We start from the raw sequence: 27,005 nt of genomic DNA on the forward strand, positions 1-27,005 counted from the left end.
TAAACAACATGGAATTCTTCTTAGTTAGATTATTTGATTATTTATTTTGACAAAACATATATTTATTTATAAACATGAAAGCTGAATTTATTTAACAAGTCAAGTATTCTGGATGACTAGAATAAATTCGGTTTGACTCGAATATTTTCTAAGTTAGAATATTATTTTATGAGAATTTTTCTAAGATCAATTTAATTAATTTAAAGAACAGACTGGGGTGAAGGTGCTCTGGCTAGTTTGGTTAAGTCGCGTTTGAATACAGGCTGTTACTTATCCTTCGCATTAAGTTCCTTATTTTTACCTTAAATCAAAAAAACTATAACATCAACTTCCTTTGGGTTCCTAGCCACACAGGTATTCATGATAATGAAGTTGCAGACCATCTCGCTAAATCCTCTTCCAATCTCATCTTTCCTTCTTTTTCTCTTCTCCCACATTCGGACTTCACACCTCTGATAAAACAACACTCCACCAACACTTGGTTCTCTCTCTGGAACAACCTACCCATATCCCTTTTAATATCTACTCCTTACTAAACACAAAATCCACTACCACCATTAAATTAGTAATTTCCTTCATATTGGATGCTGGCCTTATTATATAATATTATAATGTAATATATTATGTTGTATAATATAATGTATAATGTATTGATTATAAATTTTGAGCTATCAGTTTTATACAAATAGCTAATAAAAAATAAAAAATTTATTGGACTTCTGTATACGATTTTTGAAAAAAAAATTTATGCCGGCTGTAGACCTGACTCAATCTCATTTGTCGCCTTTACGACAGTCTGAAGAGCCGTGTAAGTATTCTAATCCCCTTCCACAGAGGCAATGCATCTCTATTACCTAACCTGAGTAATTACAATTAACTTTTTTAATGTAAATGCTGTGGTTGTTAAATAATTCTAATAATCATAGTTTCACTATACTTTTTGCGATTTTATATTTTCATGTGAAATTACCTTCTACATAACGCATATACAATTTCTCCCACATCTTTTGTAGTTATGCATAAACATTAACTATTATAAAAAAATACCTAGGTACTAGTAGACACAAATCAAGTGAATACACATGGCGTTATATGCTTAAAATTATGAAGTCTTTTATTTTTCAATTTATTCACGAATTTAATGAATGAAATAAACCAAATCTTATGTTAGAATACAGTCTTTTGTTTTTGGTACATACAAATATGCAAAATATGCACCAAATGCAGTTACAATAGTGAAAATGTCCATTCCATATACTAATTTAATGTTTTCGTAAAATGATTGATTATTGATTAAGCTCAGGAAAGCGTATAAACTGACCGTGATGCCAGAAGTCCACAATCTTGACTGAAAAAAAATCTACCTAGATTAAAACTTCTTGTAATTTATTTTTAAATAATAACAACATATTATAAATTCAATATATTTTTATGAAGCATCTACTCACCTATTAAAATAGATTAATAAGTATCTTGCAAGAGTAAAATACTTGCTATAAACTTGTTAACTTACTGATCTTGGGCATATTTCGGTCATTAACATCCAAGGAACTGGACCATATCCGATGGAATAAAATATTATGTAAATTAAAATTAAACTTGGTAACCATAGCTCATCACTATCGTTAATTTCTATATGGTATGCGACATTCATTAAAGATAAAGTTATTGCCATTCCAAATCCCGAAATGATTAATACGTTTTTCTTTTCCAAAACACTGACGATGTATAAGCATATAATACATGTAATAAGCTAAAAAATGAATAAATGTACACATTTTTAATACCTACCAAATTATACAACATGGTAAAATAGAAATGATAATCCATCAGTAATCATTAAGTGTCCTGATTAGACAATTAAGCGCATAAGCAGTTCTTAATGAAGTATTATTAAATGTTGATGTGACCCTCTAGATAGGTCCTCACTGTGCGTTGCTCAGCGAGCCTATTATAATGAATTTTAATTTAATTTAAATTTCGCATGCGTTTTTATACAATTTAATATATGTTTTTAGACTTAAAAATTAACTTTTTTTATTTGAATAAACATGGAATGTGGAAATAATGAGTTTTAAGTTATTTGGAGCCGTTTTATATGAAATCCAACCACAAATTTGGAACTCTACACAATGGTGTTAAGCGGATAATCGGGAGTAGGTACATAGTTGTAATTATATAATTCTATATCACTTTTAATTATTAATATTAATTGTCAAACATCATGTTAAGATATAAATAAACTGCAATCAAAAAGCAGTCATAATATAATAAATTGTATTACGATTATAATAATATTATTAGGGCTTATAACCGTTCACTGATTTTTACCGAAAACCGATAAAAACTATAAATTCTGTCTACTATTTTAATGCTATATAAATTATTAATATATCCTCAGGGGAGCACTAACAGTGCGACGGGTATGGCGAACCCGGGGCCCCGAGCTATGAACTGAACTGACTTTAATTAATTGGTTCATTTCACCCTACTCTGGCCTTAATTGGATACAGTAGACTGGTCCTCCAGGATGGGGGTTAAGCGTGGGTTTAACAACCACACCTTGTAAAAAGTATATGTTATGATGCCATAAAAAAAATCAGCCAACAAACTATTATAATACACTATGGAATTTATACTCTACTTATATTATAGTCTATATACCACTATTATATTAGGGTTTTATATTTTTATTTTATAGTATATTAATTATAGTTTTATTCATTAACTCATAAATTATAATAAAAAAATGTCTTCATATACTGAAGAAATAATTATTCTAATCAATGAAAATTTTATTTGTGAAATAGACTGGACAAAGTTTGACACTAATAAAAATATTTTTACCGTGCGCACAAATATTGGTGATAAAGATACAGCGAACAAATGGCTTAAATTATTTAGCTCATTTTCCAAAACTAATTGGATAGTAAATCTATAATATAAAAATGAATCGCAAAATATATTGATAAGCGCATAACTCAACAACGCCTGGACCAATTTGGGCAATTTTTTTCTAATGTTCATTGAAGTCCAATGATGGTTTTTACAGCGAGAAAAATTCGGATAATTGCTGGGAAGACCCTAAAAACAGCCCTTACTATAATATGGATAATATAATATTGATCGTCTCCATGGCAATGTAATCACTGATCAAGAACATCATCTATGGTAGTTGATTTTTTGTAAGCTCCCTGTTAATGGACGATTAAAATTATAATGATTTGGTAGATGAAAAATTTACAATGCCATAACATTTTTAGATTCTGAACGAAGTGATGAATGTATTGATTTTACAATGATGTGTGTGTGTTTTTTTTTGTGTCTGTGTACAGCATAACTAGTCGAAATAATGCTTCGATTTCAAACTTTGGGGGTGGTTTCCGATGTAAAATTGAAGATCCTTGGTGCATTATAGAGGTCAAAAGTAAACATTTTCCAACAGTTTTCAAAAAAATCGAGAAAAACAAAAAAAAAAATGACAGAAAAACTGGAATTTTTACGTAAAACCAGTTTTCGACCAAATTGATTTTTTATATGGTTGTAATTCAAAAACCAATCCCTGTAAATACTTGAAATTATCATTAAATGGTTATGTTAGTGTTATATATATATACAGTTTAATTTTCAAAAAGTTTTGACTTTTTTTTAATATATTTATAGACCATTGAAATTTTCGATTTTTTTGAGAATTTTTTTTTGAATTGTCGGTAAAGAAATGTTGGACAACCAAAAAAACTTGAAAATTTAATACAAGGTTTCTTATGAGTTGTTCTTATTGTAGTTAAAAAAAATCAACATCACAATTTTTTTTTATAAGCGTTTATAGTTCAAATGTTTACGAAATATGTCAAACTCACGAAACATTGCAAGTAATTTTGAAGTTTAAAAATCATAAAATTTGTTCTGTTTATAACTAAGGATTAAAAATATAACACTAAGTTTTCTTTCAAATAGCTATAGATAAATTTCGAAGCGTCGTTATAGGAAAAATTTAAAATTTTAAATTTTTTCGAAATAGCGTAACGATAACGATATATCCTAAAACGATTTTAAACATTAGTTATTATTCAAAAAGTATAAATCGTAGATACTTGAAAATTTTACCAGTTATTAAGATTGGCATTTTCTTTACATGATTTAATTTTCAAAATATTTTGACTTTTTTTTTAAATATTAATAGACAACTGAAATTTTCAATTTTTCTGAAAATTTTTTTGAAGGGTTGATAAAATTTTTTCGGCCCTATCAAAATACTTGAAAATTGAATACAAAGTTCCTCATAAATTAGTCATATAGTGATTAAAAAATTACAAAAATACATAGGCACGATTTTTTTTTATTCATAATATAATCATATATTTATTGCTTTTTAAAATATTTTTCACTTTAATCTTACAAATTATTAAACCTTTAAAACAATCTTAAAAAGTTAAACAAATTATAATAATAATATTGATAAAACAAAATAAAACAAACTTAATTTTATTTAAAATTGACTTTTCTTGCTTTTTGTGAAGCAAAGTTCTGTATAAGTTCATCCATGTCTAGTTCTTCAGCAATTTCGCTTTCAATAGAGAGAGTGGCTAATCCCACTAATTGGTCTTGAGATAGATTTGAATGCAAATAATTTTTCAATATTTTAAGTTTTGAGAATCTGCTCTCGGCTGTCGCAGCAGTTACAGGTGTAGTCAATAGAATCCTTAGTATCACATAAGTATTAGGGTAAAGTTCTATCAAATTGTTTCTACATATGTACTCAAGAACTGATTTCGGATCACATGTTTCGAAAGTAAAACGTTTTTGCAAAGATATAATTTCACTATACAGTTCAACAGCAACTATATCCGAACTTAATCCGTCACTTGAAGTTAGTGCCATTTGTAAATCTTTACAATTTTTCATAAGTTCATCAAAATCAGAAATCACAGTTATATTATAAAGAAATGAAAATAGATCACTGTGGTCTGTAAGTTGAGAATATCTGTCATTTATTGATTGGATAGCGGTGTCTAAAATCTGGTTGAAAAAGTTAATTTTAAAACTTTGTTTTGGGTCATTAATAGGTTCGTCTTGTGATTCATATGCAAATTGAGTAGTTCTACGACGAATTCGAGTTGGGACAGGAAAGTTAGCCTCAATTTGAAGTTCATTAGCTAATATCTTAGCTTGTTCTAACGTCAGTATATTATAAGTAACCCATATGTATTTATATAATATATATTATAACATTACAATGTTACACATTACGTATAGTTTTTGATTGTTAATAAAAAAAAATCCTATTCTCTAAACCAGGGGTCGGGAACCTTTTTGTAGGAAAGAGCCATTCTTTTAAAAAAATACAAAACTATGATATCCAGGTAGCCGCACAGGTTTGAACAACCTTTTTTTAGTAGGCAATAAAATAAAAACATAAAAGGTATAATACGTCTTAAATTTAGAAAATATAGAAAAACTTTATTTCATTAATTCATTATTATTATTATTATTATTATTGTTTATACAAATATAATATTATATAATTAAACACAATAAAACACAAAATAACGTATCATTTAATATTAGTGGGATTTTTGACACTGAATTTCTCCAGACAGCTTATTCAATTCTGGAGAGTAATCTGTAGTTTTCAACTTCAAACAAGCATCAAGGCTGATATCATTCAGCTGATTTCTTAATTTATTCTCAATAAAGTTCATATTTGAAAATGTTTGCTCACAAATGTAAGTAGATCCAAAAATGGTCAAAATTCCGAAATCGACCATTTTTAATTGGCTGAAACTTTCGGGAAGACTGTTCCATACGTCAAATATAACTTGCTCTTCTTTTTGACATTTAGCGAGTTCCGTCCATTTATGGTTCGCAGCTAAAAATCCTTTTTCCCTTTCCAGATTTTCAATATCCGTTTTCAAATTCTCAAATTTTGTAGACCAAAGATCTTTGGTTTTTAATTCTATTAATTGCAATGAAAATAGTCTTTTGTTGACATGTGGAAACGATGGAAAATTAATTTGTCCAGTCTCCGCAATGAGTGGTGATGTCAAGAACTTCAACGTAGATTTATATTTTTGAAAATCTTCAAAACGTCTACTAAAAGAATTTTTCATGGATTGAATGGCCGATTTAAAATACTCCAAATCAATAATACAACCTGAGCTTTCCGTGTACTCTTTCAAAGATTCAAAATGATCAAGATTTCCGCTGCCAATATCTTCTGAAAAAAGCTGAAGTTGTTGTTCGAAAGAAAGAACAGTTTCCAGTAGTATATGTGCTGTATTTCCCTTTCCTTGAAGCTTTTTATTTAAGTGATTTAGAGATGAAGTCAAATCTACAGCAAAATACAATTTTTGTAGCCACATATCATCGCTCAATTCGGGGTAGTTGATGCCTTTATTCGTTAAAAAATCTTTTATGGGTTCGAAACAATCTGTAAAGCGCTTCAAAACAGCCCCTCTCGATAACCAACGTACATTATTGAACATTAGAAGATCCTTGTATCGGGCATTAACTTCATCAAGTAATGCACGAAACTGTCTATGGTTCAGAGCTGAAGCTATGATTTTGTTAATAATTTTCACTACTAGTGCCATGACTTGGTTAATTTCAACTGGAAATGTTTGAGCACATAAAGCTTCTTGATGAACAATACAATGAAAAGATAGTAGTTCATGTTTCACATTTTGGCCAAAAAGAGTAACAAATCCTTTATATTTACCAACCATATTTGGTGATCCATCAGTGCAAAGAGATATCAGCTTATCTAAATTTCTTTCTTTCTCTTTACAAAATTCTATAATTGCAGCACAAATGTCCTCTCCTCGAGTTTGTCCTTTGAGCGGTAGTAAACCCAGTAATTCTTCGTGAACACCCGTAGACGAAATATACCGTCCCATTAAAGTGAGTTGAGCGATATTTTTAACGTCACATGATTCATCACAAGCTAAGGAAAATACAAGTGATGATTTCAGATCGGAAAACTGTTGTTCTGTGACATTTTCAGCCATTCTAACAGCTCTATCACGAACAGTAGTTGCCGACAACGGAATATCCTTTATTTTATTGATTATTTCTGTTTTATTTTTAAATTCAGAAAAAGAGATGTTCTGACATACCAATAAAACATTTTTTAATATATTCTCCATCAGTGAACGGTTTTCCAGATTTCATGATTTCGTGAGATACAACAAAACTAGCTGCAGTCAAATTAGACGCCGACTGCAACCAGTTATTAAATTTAGATGTCGATTGTTGAGATTTACGAATCAACTCGGCCACTGCTGTTTTTCTTTCATTTCCAGCTGGGTACGTCTTACCAAAAGAATCATCTTTAGATAAAAAATGACGTTCAATATTAGATTTTTTATTGTTTTGGAAGTTTTCGTCACAAATAAGACATTTTGGTTGTCCCATGTTGTTTGGGAAAAATGCATAAGTATCAGTCCACTCACTTCTAAATCCTCAATTTTCCTCTTCAATTTTACGTTTTTTGTTTGTAGACATCTCGAAGTTTATAGAAATACCTCTATTGGATAAAAAAGCACACGAAAAAAATACCGAACAACGTCGCACTGATTGAATTGACCTGACGAGGACCGTGCTCACGTATCGACTAATTTTGTATTATACCGAATAATGATAGTCAAGTTTAATAGAACACACACATATAATATATTATATACACAATAAAACTAATTGTGCAATAAGTTTAATAAATAACAATGAAAACATTCCCGACCCATGTAATAAAGATAAAATAGATAGAACATAATCATACATATTATAAACACAATACAACTAACTGTGCGATAAGATTAATAAATAATGATAAATAAATTCAGAATTATTATCGTTATAATAACGTATAATATAATTTATATTTTACGGATATATTCTATATTGATAATTATCCAAAGAGCCACACGTTGCATGTTAAAGAGCCGCAGGTTCCCGACCCCTGCTTTAAACAGAATGTTAAATTGAAAAAAAAACTGTACTTAGTTACCAATTAGACACCTATTTAAATTTTAAAGTTGATTTAAATAATGACAAAAATTAAAATTGATGGACATCAGGATATATCTAGTTAAATCACTTAAATATATTACTTGGTAATAGGAATTATAATATTTTCTAAAAATAAATAAGTTAAGTAAGTTTAAAAATGTAAGAAATTAAAATGTAATAAATACAACATTTATATAGAAACATAAATTTTAATATTTGGTCATTAGATAATTATTTTTATAAATATGTACGATGTGCAGATAGTATTTTACTTACCTACTTAAGAAATCAACTAAATTCCAATTTTTAATGAGCGTCAGCCGTCAACAATCGAACACGAGTCACGATAAAATAAAAAGATAGAATATACAAATTATACGTAAACGGAAATACGATATACAAAATGCCGCCGATGCGATTAAATATAAAACAAAACTGTAACACGATTTGACATGCCTAAACTGGAAAGCGAGTGCGTCCGCATCGACTGTACTTGCCGGACAAGTTTTAAGTTAGAAAACGGTTTTGTTTTCCATCGGATCAGCCTTACGAACTTTGACACGACATTATAATTTATGTAATATCGTGTGTTCACAATATTATTTAATTACAATTATCATGTATTAATTATTTAAGTATTTTATTGTATATTTGTATAGGTAAGTTGGTTTTCACAAATAAATGTTTTTAAATATTTTCCTTATATATATATTATATATAAATAACACCGATAGAAATAAAAAAAATGTATGAGTAAATTTTAAAAATGCCGCCCCTGCTAAAGTGCCGCTCTAGGCAGGTGCCTAGCTCGCCTATACCTTGAACCGGCCCTGCTAGTTGTTTTATTTATTATCACACACAGAGACATGCTCAAGAATTTTATAATTACATGTTATTATGAAATAATAAGTACCTAATAAAAATTAGTAATATTACACATGTTAATATATTATATACATATATATGTTTGTCAATTGCCCATGGAAGAGGTTTGAAAATAGTAGGTACCTACATTTATAATTTACTTATATAATATTAAAACTGAATAAAAAAACGATTTATAAAACTTAAAAATTTTAACATTCAAATTTTATAAAATATCTATATTATTATATCAATATGTGTTACTGGTTCAATTAATATTATTATCTTATTAGCTAGGTACCTATCTAATAAAATTATTATATTTAATATAAATCTGCAATACAGTGAACAGATTGAAAATAAATTATTATTCATTATTACTTAAATGATTATTAATTAAATAGGGTGAAGTGGGGCAACTGCGACCCATAATTTTAAAATCTAACTTTGGTTATGTTTCTGAGTTCAATATTTCTGTTTTACTAAAACAGTTGTTTGTCAACTCATTAAAAAAATTGTTAGCTATTCGAATATACTATTGAAATTTGTCTAACAATCATAGTTTTCGAGATTTTGATTTAAAAAAAAAAAAAAATTGGCCGCACTTACCCCATACACGGGGAAAGTGCAAAATCATATCACCAAAAATACATAAAATGTATATAGTTTTTAGATGGGGCAACTGCCTCAAACTAAATTTTATTACCAATAATTTATGTTTTGAATGGAAGAAATATCTTAAATTCTGTTCAAATGACAATACCTTCAATAATTTTTAAAATACTAAACACATTTTTAATAAACATTAAAAAGAAAGAAATACTTCATTTAACTTCAACATTTTATATTTCCTTTAATGCAAAATAATTACTTTTATACTCAGACTTTTGAGTTTACAGGTAAATATTATAAAACTAAAATAAAAAAAAAAACTTAATAAAGAATATATTAATATACTTTTATACTCAGACTTTTGAGTTTACAGGTAAATATTATAAAACTAAAATAAAAAAAAAAAAACATAACAAAGAATATATTAATAAAAATTATTAATCAGTCTTTCCTCTATTTATTGGGAATAGTTTCTCAGACTTATGAGTTCAGTTAGGTATACATATCACAAAATTAAAAATTAATTAAACAAATGCCAAATGAAAAATTTAAATACCCATGGCATAATACATTTTTACATAGCCAAATTATATTGAGCAAATGATATTGCAAAGACCATTTCACCTCTTCTTCTAATACTGGGTTCTGGTAGTCTACATATTATATTATTCTCATCAATTTCGTCGATGTCATCGTTATTAGGGTAAATGAAAGATGTAGAATTCTTATTTTCATTCTTAAATTTTAAAAATCTCATCTTATAAATCTGATTTTTTATTTCATGAACCGTTCCTACATAATACACTGTTTTCTGACTTTTACCAACATAATATTTTATCAAAAGCCAATCTCCAATCTGATGCTCGGATCTTTCAAGATTCTCTAGCAACGCCAACTCAATATCAGCCCTTTCAATTTCATTTAACAAGTCACTTTCATTGGAACAGACACTCAAATTTAAAAAAAGATCATCATCAAAATTTATATTATTGTTTATAACTTTATCAATAATTTCATTTTCATTTTTCTCTGTGTCTTCTTGTATCGTTGCTACACGCCTTTTCTTTTTTTTTTTGGTGTTTTCTTTTCATTATCTTTTTCCCTTAACATTTGAATAGCTTCTTCAGACGTTATAACTGATGCTCCTCTAGTTACTTTTCTTTTTGATGACTTTTGGCTTCCAACCTGTTTCATAGAAGATAATAAAAGTTCTTCAAATGATGTATAACTAGGAGTGGATGAAATACTATTCAATTCTTGATTATCTGTGGGACCTGGTAAATCATTGTCTTGTGGTTCTATTCTAACAATACCAAGATTTATTGAGTTGTTATTTTCTTGTGAATTCATCCATCATTTTAAGCTCTCTGGATCAATCCTATTTTTATCAATAACTGAATTATTAAATGGATATATTCCAGCCTTGGAAAACCCATTTTTTATAATTTGTTCATCTAATTTAGTCCAAATACTACATAGTATATTGGATAGTTCATGTTTAGGAAGTTTTTTTCCTTGGTGTCTTCTCGTCCACGCACATAAACTTTCATCCCACTTGGTTTTTATAGATTTGAAGATAGCTAAATCTAAAGGTTGTAGTAAGTGACTGGAATGAGGTGGCAATAGTATAATGGTTACATTATTTTTTTTTGCCAGTTCTACCAATTTTAAATCTATATGCGAAGAATGACCATCATATATTAAAACTACAGGGTTTTCTGGTGTTGGTTTTGAAGTTTTCAAAAAGCTTTTTTCAAAATAGTTGATGAATACTTGTTTTTCCATCCTACCATTTTTAGTTGCGGCATATGTAGTTTTAGGGAAGTTAGATTTTTCACCAACCCACTTATCCCACACACTTTTACCTTTAAAAATAATTAGAGGTGGTCCCTTTTCACCAGCAGCATTACACGACATAAGAACAGACGTATTATCTCTACCAGAGCCCTGTGTTACACGAGTTGCAGCCACATTTTTGGCACCTACCACTCTTGTTTTTGAAGCATCTAAGCAGAATGATGTTTCATATAAGTTCCAAATTCGTTCTGGTTTATCTAACAGTTTTAACTCATTAAGGGTATTCAACAATAAATCAAAATATCCGTAGATTATAAAAGGATCACAGGCTTTTTTCCTTGCATACTCAACGATTTCTGGTTTTTTTAAACTTAACTTATGCCTAAATGAAAAACCAAGCCACCAATCCTCTTTTGGGTAACCATTATTAAATGGATTTAATATATTATTTGTATTTAAATAATCGCCTACTAATGTCAGTACTTCTTTGCGACTTAGACCATACCCAAATTTTTCCATAGTTTTTAGTAGTTCTGCCAAAATATTCTCTTCTACAGCTAAAGTCAATGCTGGTGGACGCCCATAAGTACTAGATTTTTGCCCTCGTCTGACCTTAATGTGATCATATAAAGTTGCCTTTGGTATGGAATATGTTTTGATGCTCCTGTTACTGTGAATATCCCCAGTTTTATATCTTTTACAGCTGTAGAAAGAAGTGTTTTTGAATACTTAGGTTTTTCAGTTTTCCGTTTGTAGTTCCTCACCATTTTTACTGTAACTATAATATAAGTACATAGTTTAAATATTTTAGATAAGTACTTAGATAATTAATGTATGTATGTAGTAGGTAGCTTCAGCTTTTATGGGTGGGAAAAGTGCGACTTCACTAGTCGCATTTACCCCATTGAAAAATTAGCACTTGCCCCATATATCAGTTTTAACGAGGGAAGTGCATAATTTTTAAAAACAATTTTTAAACAAAACATTGAGTTAATTCAATAAGTTTAATGCAAACTAGATATAAAAAAACATAACTTACCTAAGTTTCAGCCCAGCTCAAAAAATTGACTAACAAAACATTTATTACTAAAACGTGAGATAAAAACCATTTGTTTTTTCGTTAATAGATAACATCATTAAATGATATCATTACAGTGTATCCAACATTTAATGAACAATCTAGGATATTTCGACAATTGTTTTTCTATCTTCAAAGCAGTTATATGTTAAAATACAATAACTGATATGCGGGTTAGGCATTTACCCCGTTTATGCACAAGCCCCACTTCACCTAGTACATTTTTTTTTAAATTGTATAAACAAAATTCATACAAAATGAAATTCTGAGAAAAAAAATAGTATTCTAAAAATATATTCTTTACAACAATTATTCTCATTTTCTTTCTATATTATCATGTTTTTACTACATATATTTCCATATTTATTGCAATTTTAAAATAAACATATTTGTATTATATTCAAAGTTATGTTTCATAAGTAGGTATTGGTTGTGTCAACATGCTTCAAAGAATAAAACCAATACAAATGAAGTAATTAGTAAAAGAAATACCGTTTGTCAAGCATCATTAAATATACTTAAAAAAAAAAAAAACAATAAGGACACAAGGAAAAATGATAGCTTTTAAAAAAAAGATCCACCACTTTGTGCATTATTTCAGTTGAAATTAAATCCCAATCATCCTATTAATTCATGTGGTGCACTCAGACATTTAAGAGCGTCTGATAAAGTAAGTTAGCATAAACTAATTCCTTTGTTCAGAAATACATTTTTGATATTTTGTAAACAAGAAAAACATTCTTAAGATATTTTAATAATGGATTGACAGCGAGTGAAGCTTCACACACTCATGAAAGTAAATTGATGCTACTTGATAATACATGTAATAAGTTAGCTAATGCTGCATTAAATCCTACTAAAAGTCAAGTGTATTATATGCACAATGAATGGAGAAAAGAAAATTATGGACCTAAAAGAAAAAACGGAATTTTATAATAATCTAGGTATGAATTTTAATAAAGTAGTATTGATACGTTTTCATAACATTTCGAGGTAGGTACACAATTTTATGAAGGTATATTATTTAGGAGTCATTATTGAAATAAAATCAGAAATGCCTTGGGCAGAATTAACTGTTACACCAATAATGATAGTGCTCAACAATTGAAGTCTTCTCTAGAAATAATTTTTATTGGTTCTACTGGCTGTGTCGATATAACAAGCAACACAATAACAACTATGATTTTAACTACAGTCGATTCCGTTTATAGACACCGGTTATTGGTTAAAAGGACAACCGCTTAATCGGGACAATTCTACAATTACGAAAACAAATGATTACTTGTAATGCAAAAGTACGCCACTTATCTGGGCCGTGAATCTGGACAATTGGGACATTTTTATCGAGTATAATATTAAATATTAATAGATCAATAGTCCGAAAATCGCGACTGACTCGCGTAATCGATTATTAGATTAAACTATATACGTTTTATATATTTTATCTTATCGTATGTTCAAATTTGATGTATGTTAAATGTTATTTAGTGAATTAGTCGTGTTTGTCATGTGCAGTAACGATGTCTCGTATACGTAAAGATTTATTGCTTGCGCAAAAATTAGAAATTCTAGACAAAATTAAATTACAGCCACTATTGTAATAACTAATAACTAATATGTATTTGTAATAATAAAAACATAAAAAAATCAGTTTTTCAATAAATTTGTATGTTTTTTTTTTCATTTCGGATTATTGGGACAAAATAACATTCAACCGATGTGTCTCAATAAATCAATAAATCGGAATCGACTGTATATCTAAGGGTGGAGCTATACCAATAGTAATTATTATTCACCATGGCCAAACTGAAGAAATATATAAAGGATCACTATCTCTATTGAAGTTATCTTTTCCACTATGTTTCGGTGGTAAAGAGGTTTTTGACTTACAATATAAAATATTTTTAAAATAATTTTAACATAAAAACGTAAATCATAGATAACAATAATGATCTATTAACTATTTTATATCTATAACTAGGCACCTACTGTATTCATGACAGATGACTATAAAGCTGAAAAAACGCATTAAATTCATTATGGCCTTCAGAAAGACAATTCTTATATAATTTCCATATGGCTCATGCTGGATGGCGATGGCTTCATGATAATAAGAATGAAGTTAGAGTATCTGATAGCTTACTTCTAATGAGAAAATTTCAAAAGGTAAAATTTGATTTATTTCATATATTATTTTAATTTTAATACATCCATTATGTTTTTAAATCTCATGTTTTATTATTGTACTTGTAAAATATTAGACATATGGGATAACATTAATTATAACATAATATTTAGTTTACATACCATACCAACTAAAAATACACTACTTACTATTAAATTTAAATTAATATTTTCTATGTTCATTTTAAATTTAATAATATTAGATTTGGTAAATTAAACCTTTTAGAATATTTATCTAACAAGCCACTATACATACTGGTGTAAATTATTTTAATCAACATTTTAAGATAAAATTCCTATTCCTTATTTCACTTATTACTTTACTATTCACCAACAAAGTATAACAATTTCACAACAAAATTTTATAAAAAATGTTACTTAATACTGCCAAAACTAATCACTATATTTGGAAAATAAAGTAATAAAATTAATTATTATTACATAAATAAAATATTTAATTTAATTCTACCTAAAAATACTTTGTGCAAAATAGTTATATCTAAATTTATGATAGTGATCTAAACAAACTTATATAATATTTAAATAATTTATACCAAAGTGAAATAAAAATATCTACATAATTTAAGTACCTACATATTTTATATTTAAAATATTTGGCATAATCCAAAAAAAAAAAAAAATAATAACTTAAACATTTATAATATACTATTAGGTGTTTAGTATTTATTTACAATATCTAATTAAATTACTAATTTAGATTATGCATTCTGAAAATGAACACGATTTAGAAAAATCTGTATTGGAAATACCTTGCGAGTCTGAAACCCATAACAATTTTGTTAGACGTTTTGAAGGAAATTTTTATAGAAAAGATCAGTGTTCGGTTATATAGACGTAATATTCTTTATCGAAATAATGAAACAAATAATTATGCTGAAGCTTCAATCAGAATAATTAAAGACATACTATTGAACAGAACAAAACCATACAATCCTTAGTTTATTTTATTTTTAGTGTTGGAGAGGGATATTTCACCTTACGTTTACTGGATCATGCACATGACAGAAATACTAAAACACATAGGCTTTACAGTAAACTATGTTCTAATACGGTAGGTATTACAATAGAAGATGTAAAACAAATTGATGAACATACATACTCTATTCCAAGTGGATCAGATAAACAAACACTGTACACAATAAACACAGAAATTGGAGTTTGTTCCTGTAAAGATGGATGTGTTGGAGGATTTTGTAAATGCCAAGCTTGGGTGCATGATAAATTGAAAGTTCAATTACCTAATGCTCCAGCAGTAATACTAGAAGAACGATATTCTCTAGGAGGTTTAGCATTAGGAGAAAAATGTCCAGAACCACATTTTTTTCTAGGATTAAAGGAAAACCTGACCAAAAATTCAAGTTATGAGATATTAACAACTTCTAACATAACACTAAAAGAAAATGGGTTTTCAGAAAACAATAGTGAACCTACAATAAACCTAAATATGGTACAAACAAGTTTGCAGTTAAACTCCGAAAATAAGTTTGATAATTTAAATAATAATCACAATAACAATGAAGTAGTAGTTCATACAGTTTTGGAAGAATGGTCCAGATTACAAAATATTATACCGTCATTGCCATCATCAATACTACAAAATTTAAGTTCAAGATTAAAAAATATTTATAACAGTGAACAATTTATAGGATTTGTTCACTCTGTTAACAAGACAGCTGCTAATATAAATAGAAGAAAAGGAAAAATTTGTGTTCAACCGACTTTAATTAGTAGGCGAAAAGAAGGCGTTACTCGTGGGTCAAAAAGAATTCATCAGGCAGAAAACCTAATGGAATGATTACAAAAAGAAAGCTAAAAAGACCAAATAATTTAGGAAAAAATATTTCCAAAAATGTATTGAATTCTAAAAGTCACGGAAGTGGCCACTAATAGTTAATAATATAATTTGTAGGTATTAATTTGATGATGATAAAAATAAATAAATACAATTTAGCAAAATGTACCTAGTTTTAAAAAATTGTATTATACTTTACTGCATAGGTGCAAATATGTGGAGGGGGTGTGCTTTACTCACTACTATAATTATTTGAAAACATCATAGAGTATCAAGTATAGACCTGAGCTACAGCCCCCCCCCCCAAAAAAAAAAAAAATTTCAAACACTATTTACGCTTATGTTTTACTGACAAAGTCATCTAAACTTAGTGTCGTGCAGTATTTATTTATTTTTGAGATTTATGACACTTGATAATACCGAAATATGAACAACAATTTACAAAGAGTAATGATACACAATATAATAGATTTTATACAATATAGTAGTAATAAAAAATAATGTTACTTTATAACAAAAAAATGTATTGGTTAGGTTGTAAAAGGTACAGTATTGTTATGTGCGACTGTACAAGTATTAAAAGTATAGAATAAATAATAAACTTTAATTGTGATACAACATAATGCAAGACGTATATCTGTACTTTTTACTATATATTATAAATTAATATTGACCATACCTAAATTAAATAATTAATTGTTGTTTAATTAATAATTTATGTCTTAATATACATAAATTAAAATAATATGGTTAGTTGTAATTTATAAAAAGTTTATTTGTATTAAATTAACATACATTTATTAGTTATATTCAAATATGCAATGTAGTTTTATGATACTTCTATACAATTATTAAAATTAATAATAAGACCAAAAATCCCATACCTTTAACCTCCAATGTTGTCTAAATTAACTGATTACTCATAATAAAGCCCAGATTGGTTATGTTCTGTTTTAGAAGTCAGTAATGTACCTAAGTTTTTTACTTTTATTAATCTTGAATAATAATTTTTGAGAGGGCACAGCATTTTTATATTAAAAAACAAACCAAAAATAGATTACCTATGCCATAAAAATAGAGTTTAAATTTGAATTAATAAAAAACTAATTAATTCTCAAGTAATTTCTTGGTTTGTTTTATAAGATTTTACTGAATTGCCTAGTTAAAATTGTCTATGTATTTGGATATTGTAGTGCCTTTTAAAATTATGTTTAAATTTTTTTTATTGCTATATGTGTATAATCGAAACGAAAAAAAACTCTGAATCTAATAATCAAAATATCAAATAAGTATCTAATATTATTCTTTGCATTTTGCAATGTTAATAATATTGTTATTTGTTAATATACATTAATAATTAATTGATTTTTGATATTTGATATTAATTTTGATAATATTGTATATTATGATAATAAATGATAATTTATTGATACTAATTAAAATTATAATAATGCTATTGTATATTATAATAATTTGTTGCCGTGAAATTCAAATGAGCCAATGAAATGCGCGTATTTGTGTACGGCTCTAGGGCTATAGAGGTTTTGTTAATAGGTACACAGTAGGGTTCGCACATTCCAAGTTGCTAGTTTTGTATTTATTCTATATCCCTTGCCCATTAATTCCTCTAGTAGTCTCCACTCGGAGATCGGAACGCGGGACTATTTTACTTCCGGAATTTTTGCTTGAGAGAACGTTATGTTCATCGCTTTTACTAAGGAATATTAATGCAGTGGTTTCTTATTTGCCTTCCGCATCGCAGTGTTATCACCAGTTATATAGCCGCCATTTTCGCTTTTTATTAATTTTATATGTAGCTGTTTATACTTCTAGGAGGTTGCCTACACCTACACTCAATATTGTAGGAGCTGCTGCCCTCCTACAAGTCCCATATGTCGCCTCTAACGACGGACAGGGACAACTAGTGGTCTATTTTAACCCCAACCACCAGCGGCTACTATTTATAATAGTATGTATTGTTTATTATATGCTAGCAAAGCTAGCGTCAAATTTAATCACTTCTATAAAATAAACAGTATGTACATCTCTAATATTTTCTTAGCGTAAGCTTTGATATAAGACACAATCGACCTCGTCTCCACTTATTATTATTAGTAGAACATAACAATATTATATTTGGCACGCTTTGGTATTATCACATTCCCGATGCGGTATTACTAAATTTATCTATTGCTAAATTCCAACAATTTAAGTTGAAAGTGTAGTTCAAATTACATGTTCCATTTCGTTTTCTGTTGTGGCACAAATTACTAAAATTAATTTTTTGAGGTGGCGCAAAATACACATTTAATTTTCATATTATAGCGTAAACTACATACGCGCTTAAATGTGCCTACTGGCGGCGCAAATTACAAGTAATAAAATGTAACTAAAATTTCATAAAAGTGCTAGACATTGTATGCTCGAGTTATGTTGAGCTTAGTATTTGGCTCGGTACAAGTACGCTGCCCTAATTCTATTATTATCGACCATCAACCATGTCTATTGAGGCAAATTTGCAAACAAATTTCGGAAGTATTGGTTGTCGGCGATCGTTCTATAAACAATATTAATACGACGTACAACGAGACAAAGACGATGGATTCTCCAATTGCGAAACGATATAAAACATCGTTTCGTGATATACGAATGAATATAATATAATTTATATATATAAAAATGGAGACAAAAAATTCGAAATTGCATCAGTTGAGAACGGAAGACCCTCTAGCAGATAAAAATAAAAATAAAAATATAATATAAATAATTATATAAATATCGATAATTGCAGGGCTTGAAATCGATTAATATCGATAAAAACCGAAAAAAAAATATTTTTTTATACTCTGGTTGATATACATATTTTATTATAGACACTTAGAACTTTAGAGTAAAATAATAATAATAATAATTATAGTTGGCACATTATTCATTTTATTTTTAAACATTATCGTTTAATGTTATTTATGAATTTTTTCAATAAAAAACGACTATTGTTTTTTGGAGAGAATTTTTATGCTTGAATCATGCCTCCTATGAGAAGAACAAACATTGGACGGCGTACACGTAATGCAAGAAACATTAATGAATTTAGACGTGCTCATAATACACAGGCCCGCGCTGCACAAACGCCGCCTCAAATTCGACAACATGTTAATATAAGAAGAAGAAGTTCAGATGTAGCCTTGAATCGCGCTGCTTTCGAATACGATTCCGCAGTCGCTTACAAAGATCTTTTGTGTGTTGATATCGGCTCATTATATATCGTATGCCAGCATTGCAAGGCATTGAAGTTTCGATTGGAAACCCCCGGCTTATGCTGCGCTGGTGGCAAGGTTAAATTACCAGTCTTAGCTCAACCACCAGAGCCATTGTATTCGTTTCTCTATGGAAATACAATCCAATCAAAACATTTCCTGGCGAATACACAAAAATATAACGGAAGTTTTCAAATGACATAATATGGAGCAAAAGTTATTGAACAACCAGGCTACAACCCGAGTTATAAAGTAAATGCGTTTGTAATAATAACACATTTTTTTTTTACAAATGACCATTTAAATATTCAGATTCAAGGACAAATTCACCATCGAGCAGGCGCTTTGTTACCACAACCAAACGAAGATCATAAGTTCCTTCAGATATATTTCGTTGGTAATTCGGAAAATGAACTAGAACAGCGGTGTGCAATTTTTCCTGCGAATAAACGTGAAATAATCGGACAATTGCAAATTCTTCTGCATGAGCATAATCAATTGGTTAGAATGTTCAAAACCGCATTGGACACAACGCATTCTGACGACCACAAAATCATTATCAGAGCAGACAAACAAAAGACCCTCTGGAAGCCATGAAAGACAATTCAATGCTCCCACTATCAATGAAGTCGCAATGGTGATTGTTGGCGAAAATGTGGCATCACGCGATATTGTTCTTAAGCGTTGCGATGGTGGACAATTGCAGCGCGTGTACGAGACTCATCGGCCATATCAGTTACATGGCTGTGTTTGGCATTCCTGATCCAAATGCAAACGATGAGGTGATGAAATTTCAACTTGGACGTTACGTGAGTTGTAATGAGACAATTTGGCGGCTGTTTTCATTTACAATTCATGAACGTCACCCGACTGTCGTACATTTGGCAGTTCACTTAGAGAACGGCCAGCGTGTATACTTTACGGAAGCAAACGCAGCGCAAAGAGCAGAACGACCAGCGACGACATTGACAAATTTTTTTTCTACAAGCGAAAGCGATCCGTTCGCGAGTACTTGACTATATTCGGAAATGCCACGCTATTATACATGGAATTCTGCATCAAAGAAATTTCAACGCAGGAAGAAAGGTGAAGCTGTTGCTGGCTTCGCAGATGTCAATTCGACTGATTCCCTCGGACGAATGTACACAGTTCATCCAAGCCAAGACGAATGCTTCTATCTTCGCTTACTTTTGGTGAACGTTAGGGGCCCGACATCCTTCAATTCCCTGCGTACTGTCGATGGTGTACTGTGCACAACTTTTCGGGAAGCTTGCCAATGCTTGAATTTGCTCGAAAACGATTCACATTGGGACTTAACACTCGCCGATGCAACCGTTTCTGCGCCAGCAAATCAAATTCGTACGTTGTTTGCGATCATCATAGCCACATGTCATCCATCGAACCCAAATGCATTGTGGGAGAAATACAAGGACGAGATGGTTGATGACATTTTGCACAGAGTTCAAACGACAAATTTTAATTTTGATATTGAAAGTAACGACGAGATGCGCAACGAAGCATTAGTTCTGATCGAAGACATGTGCGTGCTCATGGCGGCAGTCTGTTGTCAACTTTGGGAATGCCAGCGCCAAATCGTTCGAGGCACGCTGCATTCAATCTTGAATTACAGTGGGAGAAAAACTATGATCTAGATGAGTAGGCTGAAAGAGTCCGAAAAAATGTGCCGCTGTTGAATGCCGATCAGAAGAATGTATACGATTCGCTGATGAAGGTTGTTGATGATGGTACGGGAGGCATTTACTTTCTCGATGCTCCTGGAGGGACAGGCAAAACGTTCGTCATTTCGTTGATTCTGGCAACAATTCGGTCAAGATCACAAATTGCGTTGGCTGTCGTATCCTCTGGCATTGCTGCCACATTGTTGGGAGGCGGTCGAACTGCACATTCAGCTTTGAAGCTGCCAATGAATCTTCTCATGGTTGACAAACCTACGTGCACAACGACCAAGAATTCAGCGACAGCGAAATTGATGCGAGAATGCAAAATCATCATTTGGGATGAATGTACGATGGCACATAAACTAGCTTTGGATGCAGTTGACCGAACGATGAAAGATTTACGAGGTAATTCGAAACGATTTGGTGGGGCAATAATATTGCTCTCCGGAGATTTTCGTCAAACACTTCCCGTCATTCCGAAATCTACTGCTGCCGATGAAATTAATGCATGCCTGAAATCGTCATTTTTGTGGCAGCATGTCAAGAAGTTGAAATTGACCACGAACATGAGAGTTGCGTTGCAAAACGATCCATCGGCTGCTGAATTCTCGAGACAACTGCTGGCGTTTGGTAATGGACACATTCCGATTGATGTTTTGACTGGATTAATATTGTTTCTGTCAAATTTTTGTGAGTTCACATCGTCGAAGGAAGAACTCATTACAAAAGTGTTCCCAAGCATTGAGGTCAATTATAACAATCTTGATTGGATGAGTGAACGGACAATACTAGCAGCGAGGAATAAGGACGTCGATAGCTTGAATTTTACAATTCAGAGTAAAATTGCTGAAGAACTGCGTTCATGCAAATCCATTGACAGCACGACCGACGAAAACGAAACGGTAAACTATCCGACAGAATTTTTGAACTCACTTGATGTGCCAGGAACTCCACCGCATAATTTACAGGTAAAGTTGGGATCGATCATAATTATGTTGCGGAATCTAAATCCTCCTAAATTGTGTAATGGTACACGATTGTCCGTCAAGAAACTGATGAACAATGTAATACAATCAACGATCATCAAGGGCAATTTCAAAGGGGAGGAGTCCTTATCCCATGAATTCCGATCATTCCAACAGATCTTCCATTTCAGTTTAAGCGGATTCAGTTTCCCGTTAGATTGGCTTTTGTGATGACAATCAATAAATCGCAAGGCCAATCGTTGGAAGTCTGTGGGATCAATTTGGAATTTCCATGTTTTTCGCACGGGCAGCTGTACGTTGCCAGTTCGCTTGTTGGAAAACCGTCATCGTTGTTTATTTTTGCACCAGAAAACAAAACGAAAAACATTTTTTATCAAAATGGAATATATTGATTTCTGTCACAATTCATTACAATGGAATACTTGAATTTTATTATCAATCTAGACTTTATTTGAAGGCGTTAAGTTCACCGGGTCAACTTAATTTAAAAAAAAATTAGGCAAAACAACGTTTGCCGGGTCAGCTAGTATAAAATATAAATGAATATGACGATTCGCTAGAAATACAATACGTAGGCACGTGCATAGCACATGTTTTGTCGTTAAATTCCTACAGTTGACAAGATTTACCCAGCCGTATCCACTGACTACAAATTGCTATAGATTTCACGCACGAATTAATTTTATCTGTTAAAGTATTTGGATTTCTAGTACACTAAGAGAAGTTGCAACAGTGCCAACAGACTGAAAAAAATTAAATTGTTGCATTGTGTAGAATTTATTTGGAGAATATCAAAAAATACCGTGAAGTAGGTCGACATATTTATTTCCTCGACGAAATATGGGTGAATGCTGACGATTGTACATCGAAAACGTGGGTCGACACAACAATAACATCTTACGGGGACGCATTTTTAAAAGGTATATCAACTGGTGGTAATCCGTTGGCCATAGTAAAACAACTTATTGTACTTCACATCAGTTTTGAAAACGGTTTCCTGCCTGGCGAGTTATTCTGTTTTGAATCAAAAAAAAAAAAATAATAAATAAATAAATACACGTGACTACCATGATGAGATGAATTTCGTGAGAGAATGGAGGGCGTTTTACCTCGAATAAAACCAAATTCAGTAATTGTTATGGATATTGCGTCCTATCATTCTATGAAAATAGACAAAGCCCCAACATCGAACACCAGAAAGGCAGAAATCATTAAGTGGTTTGAGGATAAGGGTGAAGTCATCAGTCCATGTATAACCATACAACTTATCCCTCAACTTTTGCTCATGACTAAGCGTTTTAAGCAACTACATAATAGGTATATTGATGAACTTGTAAAAACTAATAATCAAACCGTATTGGTATTACAACTTCCGCCATACCACTATGAGTTTAACCCCGTTTAGCTGGATTGGTCATCAATAAAGAATGTTTGGACGAACAACACCAGTTACAAGTTTTCAGACGTAAAAAATATTAATAGAAGGCATAGACCGTGTTGACACACAAATTTTGAAACATTTTATTTAAAAAAACCAAAGAGGAAGAAATCAAATTTTATGAAGCCGATAGCATTATATAATATGAGGTTTTTTCTGCAGAGGGAGGTGATTTGTTGATGATTGTAACGGGAGAAACGTCATCTGAAAATGATTCAGATTCTACTAATTTACTAATTTTTTGTAAATTACATTTTAATTTATTTATTAGTTTTAATTGTATACGATGTATAACTTGTGTTTGACGCAGAACAATAAGGTAAAAATACAAAAAACATTGTAAAAAATACACACTATAACGAAATAGAGGTAATAAATAATAAAAATAAAATGTTATTGGACCCGTGGGCACAGTTTATTATGGGTGTAACCGACTACTAATCACAGCACACCTAAATCTCGCCGGGTTAAGCCGTTAGCACAGTATAAATGCGCGAAAGTAGGCATTCTAATTCTGAATAGAGATTACACTCTGTTTAATCTGTCATCTTTATCTATTTGCTTGTATTTTTTTTAAACTTTTAACTAATTATTTACTTTATTTACTTTCTTAATTGTTTTTATTGATCATATTTTTGTAACAGATCGAATAAAACATTAAAAAAAAAAAAAAAATTAAAAATACTAAATATCCGCATACAACACAGATATACTTACTTGGAGAAGTAAGATTGCAGTCACGGTCGGTATTATTTCGCTAATAGATAGTATTCTGTTAAGACATTGGAGATTATACGTTAGAGAAAAGTGACCACTAAATTGTTGAATACTAATTAGGCAGACGTTAATCAATAGCGGCCGCAAAAATCGTTTTTTCGTAAAATATAAAAAAAAGCAATGGTTGTCTTCGATCTTAAAAATCTGTAAAAATATACATACAATTCTATAAATAAAGCAGTATGTCATAACTATAGTAGTCTGTCTCTTGTATCATACCTTGTAATAATTATCTTGTAAAATTTTAGAACGACAATTATCTTGAATCTGTAGACTGTAATCAAGATTATAAAAATCTGTCCATTTTTCATGAAATTTCATCCGATAATAAGGTGGGTCATCAATAGCTAATAGTGCTAGAAGGTTCACAACAACCATAGCTATAGTTCCCATATCCACATAACAATAATTGTCGAATTCACTTGTGAAACGTGACAAAATCATACCAATTAATAAATGTATGTAATGGAAACCAGTTAACAAACCTAAATAATATTAAAAAAAAAATATATAATCACGAAAGGCGTTAGGTGGAGACTTAGGTATCGAGCTTATATAACATATAAATATGTCTTTTCATTTTGTGGGTAGAGAGTACTCTGGACGATCCGTTTTTTTGGGGGACCGGACTGGACTTCAAATTTAACAGAAGACCATAGTCGGACCGGATTATACTTAAATTAACCAAAGAATCAAATTCAAACATATATTCTAACATATATATATACCTGTGAGCTTTCTAAAATGTTACGACCTATGCAGTGCCGGATTAACGTATAGGCAGGGTAGGCACGTGCCTAGGGCTAGATAAAAGTGGCCGTCAGAGGGGGCTATTTTTTTTCATAGTGGCACTGTGTCAGTTTATCCGGGCGTTTGTGGCGAATGTCTTAAATCTTATTAATAATTAATCTTAAATATGGTTTTTGATTACGTCTGCAGCAGTGCAGCAGTTACGATAACGATACAGATAATTGATAATAATTATACCAATAAACCACGGTTATATTAAACCGTGCTAAAAACCTTGATTTGTAGGTACCAGTGGTTCCACGGTCTTTATTGTTATCATGAATTTACCTAACCTAACCTTTTTTATAGTAGTTCATGATTGTAATTGATGAGTGTTTATCACTGATAATTTAATATGATAATCGATAATGTGTATTATAATATTATCAATAATGTTTTGTGATAAATTATTAATTTTGATTTTCTTATTTAACGTTCGTGAAATTTGTTTGTTGGTGACTGATGTCTGATTTTAATTTTTAATACTACCTACAACTACCAATTCGATACAAGTAAGTTATAACTTATATCATGTAAATTGTGCTATTGTACATAATACATTTCAATTAAATTTTGCTTATGCTTATACTTATACGCTTATTCAACCATTATAATCAATGTTTTTCAAACTAGATATTTTCTTTAGATACATTTATCTAAGTGTCACTCAACACTGATTATAATTTTTAATAATTTTTATGGTGTATTGAACTTATTGCTTGCTTGTAGATCATAGTTTTTAACAATATGAGTGCACCAAAAAAGTTCCCAAGTGGGAATCAAATAAGACAAAAAAAAAAAGAAAAAGATGAAGAAATAAAACATATTACATATTTTTGGATGTATCCCCATGTTAAATCAAACAGATTCAGTTAAAACTATTAAAGACAGTTGTCAAGCTATTGCTCAAGAATTTCCGGCAGATATTCAAAGTTCAGATGTTTTGTTAGATGAGTGTCTTCATTTTAAAGAATTAATGAAAATAGAAGAAAAATTGTTTAAATCGGTTGAAAATTCAGTAACATTTACAATGTCATCTTACATTAAAAGTAAAGAGCTTGATGATGTTTTTCCAAATTTAAATATAGTCCTGAGAATGTTTCTTAGTACAGCCGTAGCAAATTGTACCGGGGAACGGTCATTTTCAGTCTTAAAACGGGAAAAAAATTACTTAAGATCTACTATGTCTGAGGAAAGGTTAAACGCTTTAGCTCTTTTGAATATTGAAAATGAATTATTAAATACAATCGATTTAAATGATGTTATAAATGACTTCAGCTCTAAAAAAGCAAGAAAAAAATTGTGAATTAAAATAATTAAATAAATCTAAACATTTTTGCAATTTTGTTGTTTTTTTTTTTTTTACAATGGGCTATAAAATAATGTTTGCCTAGGGCTACGGTCGATCTTAATCCGGCACTGGACCTATGACCTGCCTAGATAAAAGAACAATCCAAAAAAATAAATTTTAATTCGAACTCGTAGTTCCTGAGATTAGCGCGTTCAAACTTATTTAACTCTTCAACTATATAATATTAATATATATATAAAAATAGAATATAGTTGTATTTTAACCGTTATCTGTATATAAAAATATACTGCTAGCATAAACACAGGCTTATTTAACTCTTCAACTATATAATATTAATATATATATAAAAATAGAATATCGTTGTATTTTAACCGTTATCTGTATATAAAAATATACTGCTAGCATAAACACA

The 27,005-nt window shown here is 30.2% G+C and overlaps 1 protein-coding gene and 1 pseudogene across 1 annotated transcript; one reads left to right on the forward strand and one right to left on the reverse strand.

Moving 5' to 3' along the window:
- Positions 1-1,162: 1,162 nt before the first annotated feature.
- On the reverse strand, positions 1,163-24,813 carry LOC107164687 (facilitated trehalose transporter Tret1-2 homolog). Its single transcript, XM_089218891.1, has 4 exons — positions 24,712-24,813; positions 24,433-24,636; positions 1,514-1,753; positions 1,163-1,348 (listed from the first exon to the last, which is right to left on the reverse strand). The coding sequence occupies exons 1-4, from the start codon at positions 24,811-24,813 to the stop codon at positions 1,163-1,165; spliced, it is 732 nt and encodes a 243-aa protein (XP_089075017.1).
- LOC149062292 (uncharacterized) lies at positions 19,382-20,375 on the forward strand (annotated as a pseudogene).
- Positions 24,814-27,005: the final 2,192 nt, after the last annotated feature.

Source organism: Diuraphis noxia, unplaced genomic scaffold, assembly GCF_037042655.1.
Source record: "Diuraphis noxia isolate RWA-SAM2 unplaced genomic scaffold, SU_Dnox_SAM2 contig0001, whole genome shotgun sequence".
Classification (NCBI taxonomy): Eukaryota; Metazoa; Arthropoda; class Insecta; order Hemiptera; family Aphididae; genus Diuraphis; species Diuraphis noxia.

Bases quoted from the DNA above. Each gene is read 5' to 3' on its own strand.
- LOC107164687 (XM_089218891.1), bottom strand. From the start codon at position 24,813: ATGAAATTTCATGAAAAATGGACAGATTTTTATAATCTTGATTACAGT. The intron at 24,637-24,711 runs GTATGATACAAG...ATATTTTTACAG, and splicing joins TACAAGATAATTATTACAAG to ATTTTTAAGATCGAAGACAA. The intron at 1,349-1,513 runs GTAAGTTAACAA...ATTTTTTTTCAG, and splicing joins CCGAAATATGCCCAAGATCA to TCAAGATTGTGGACTTCTGG.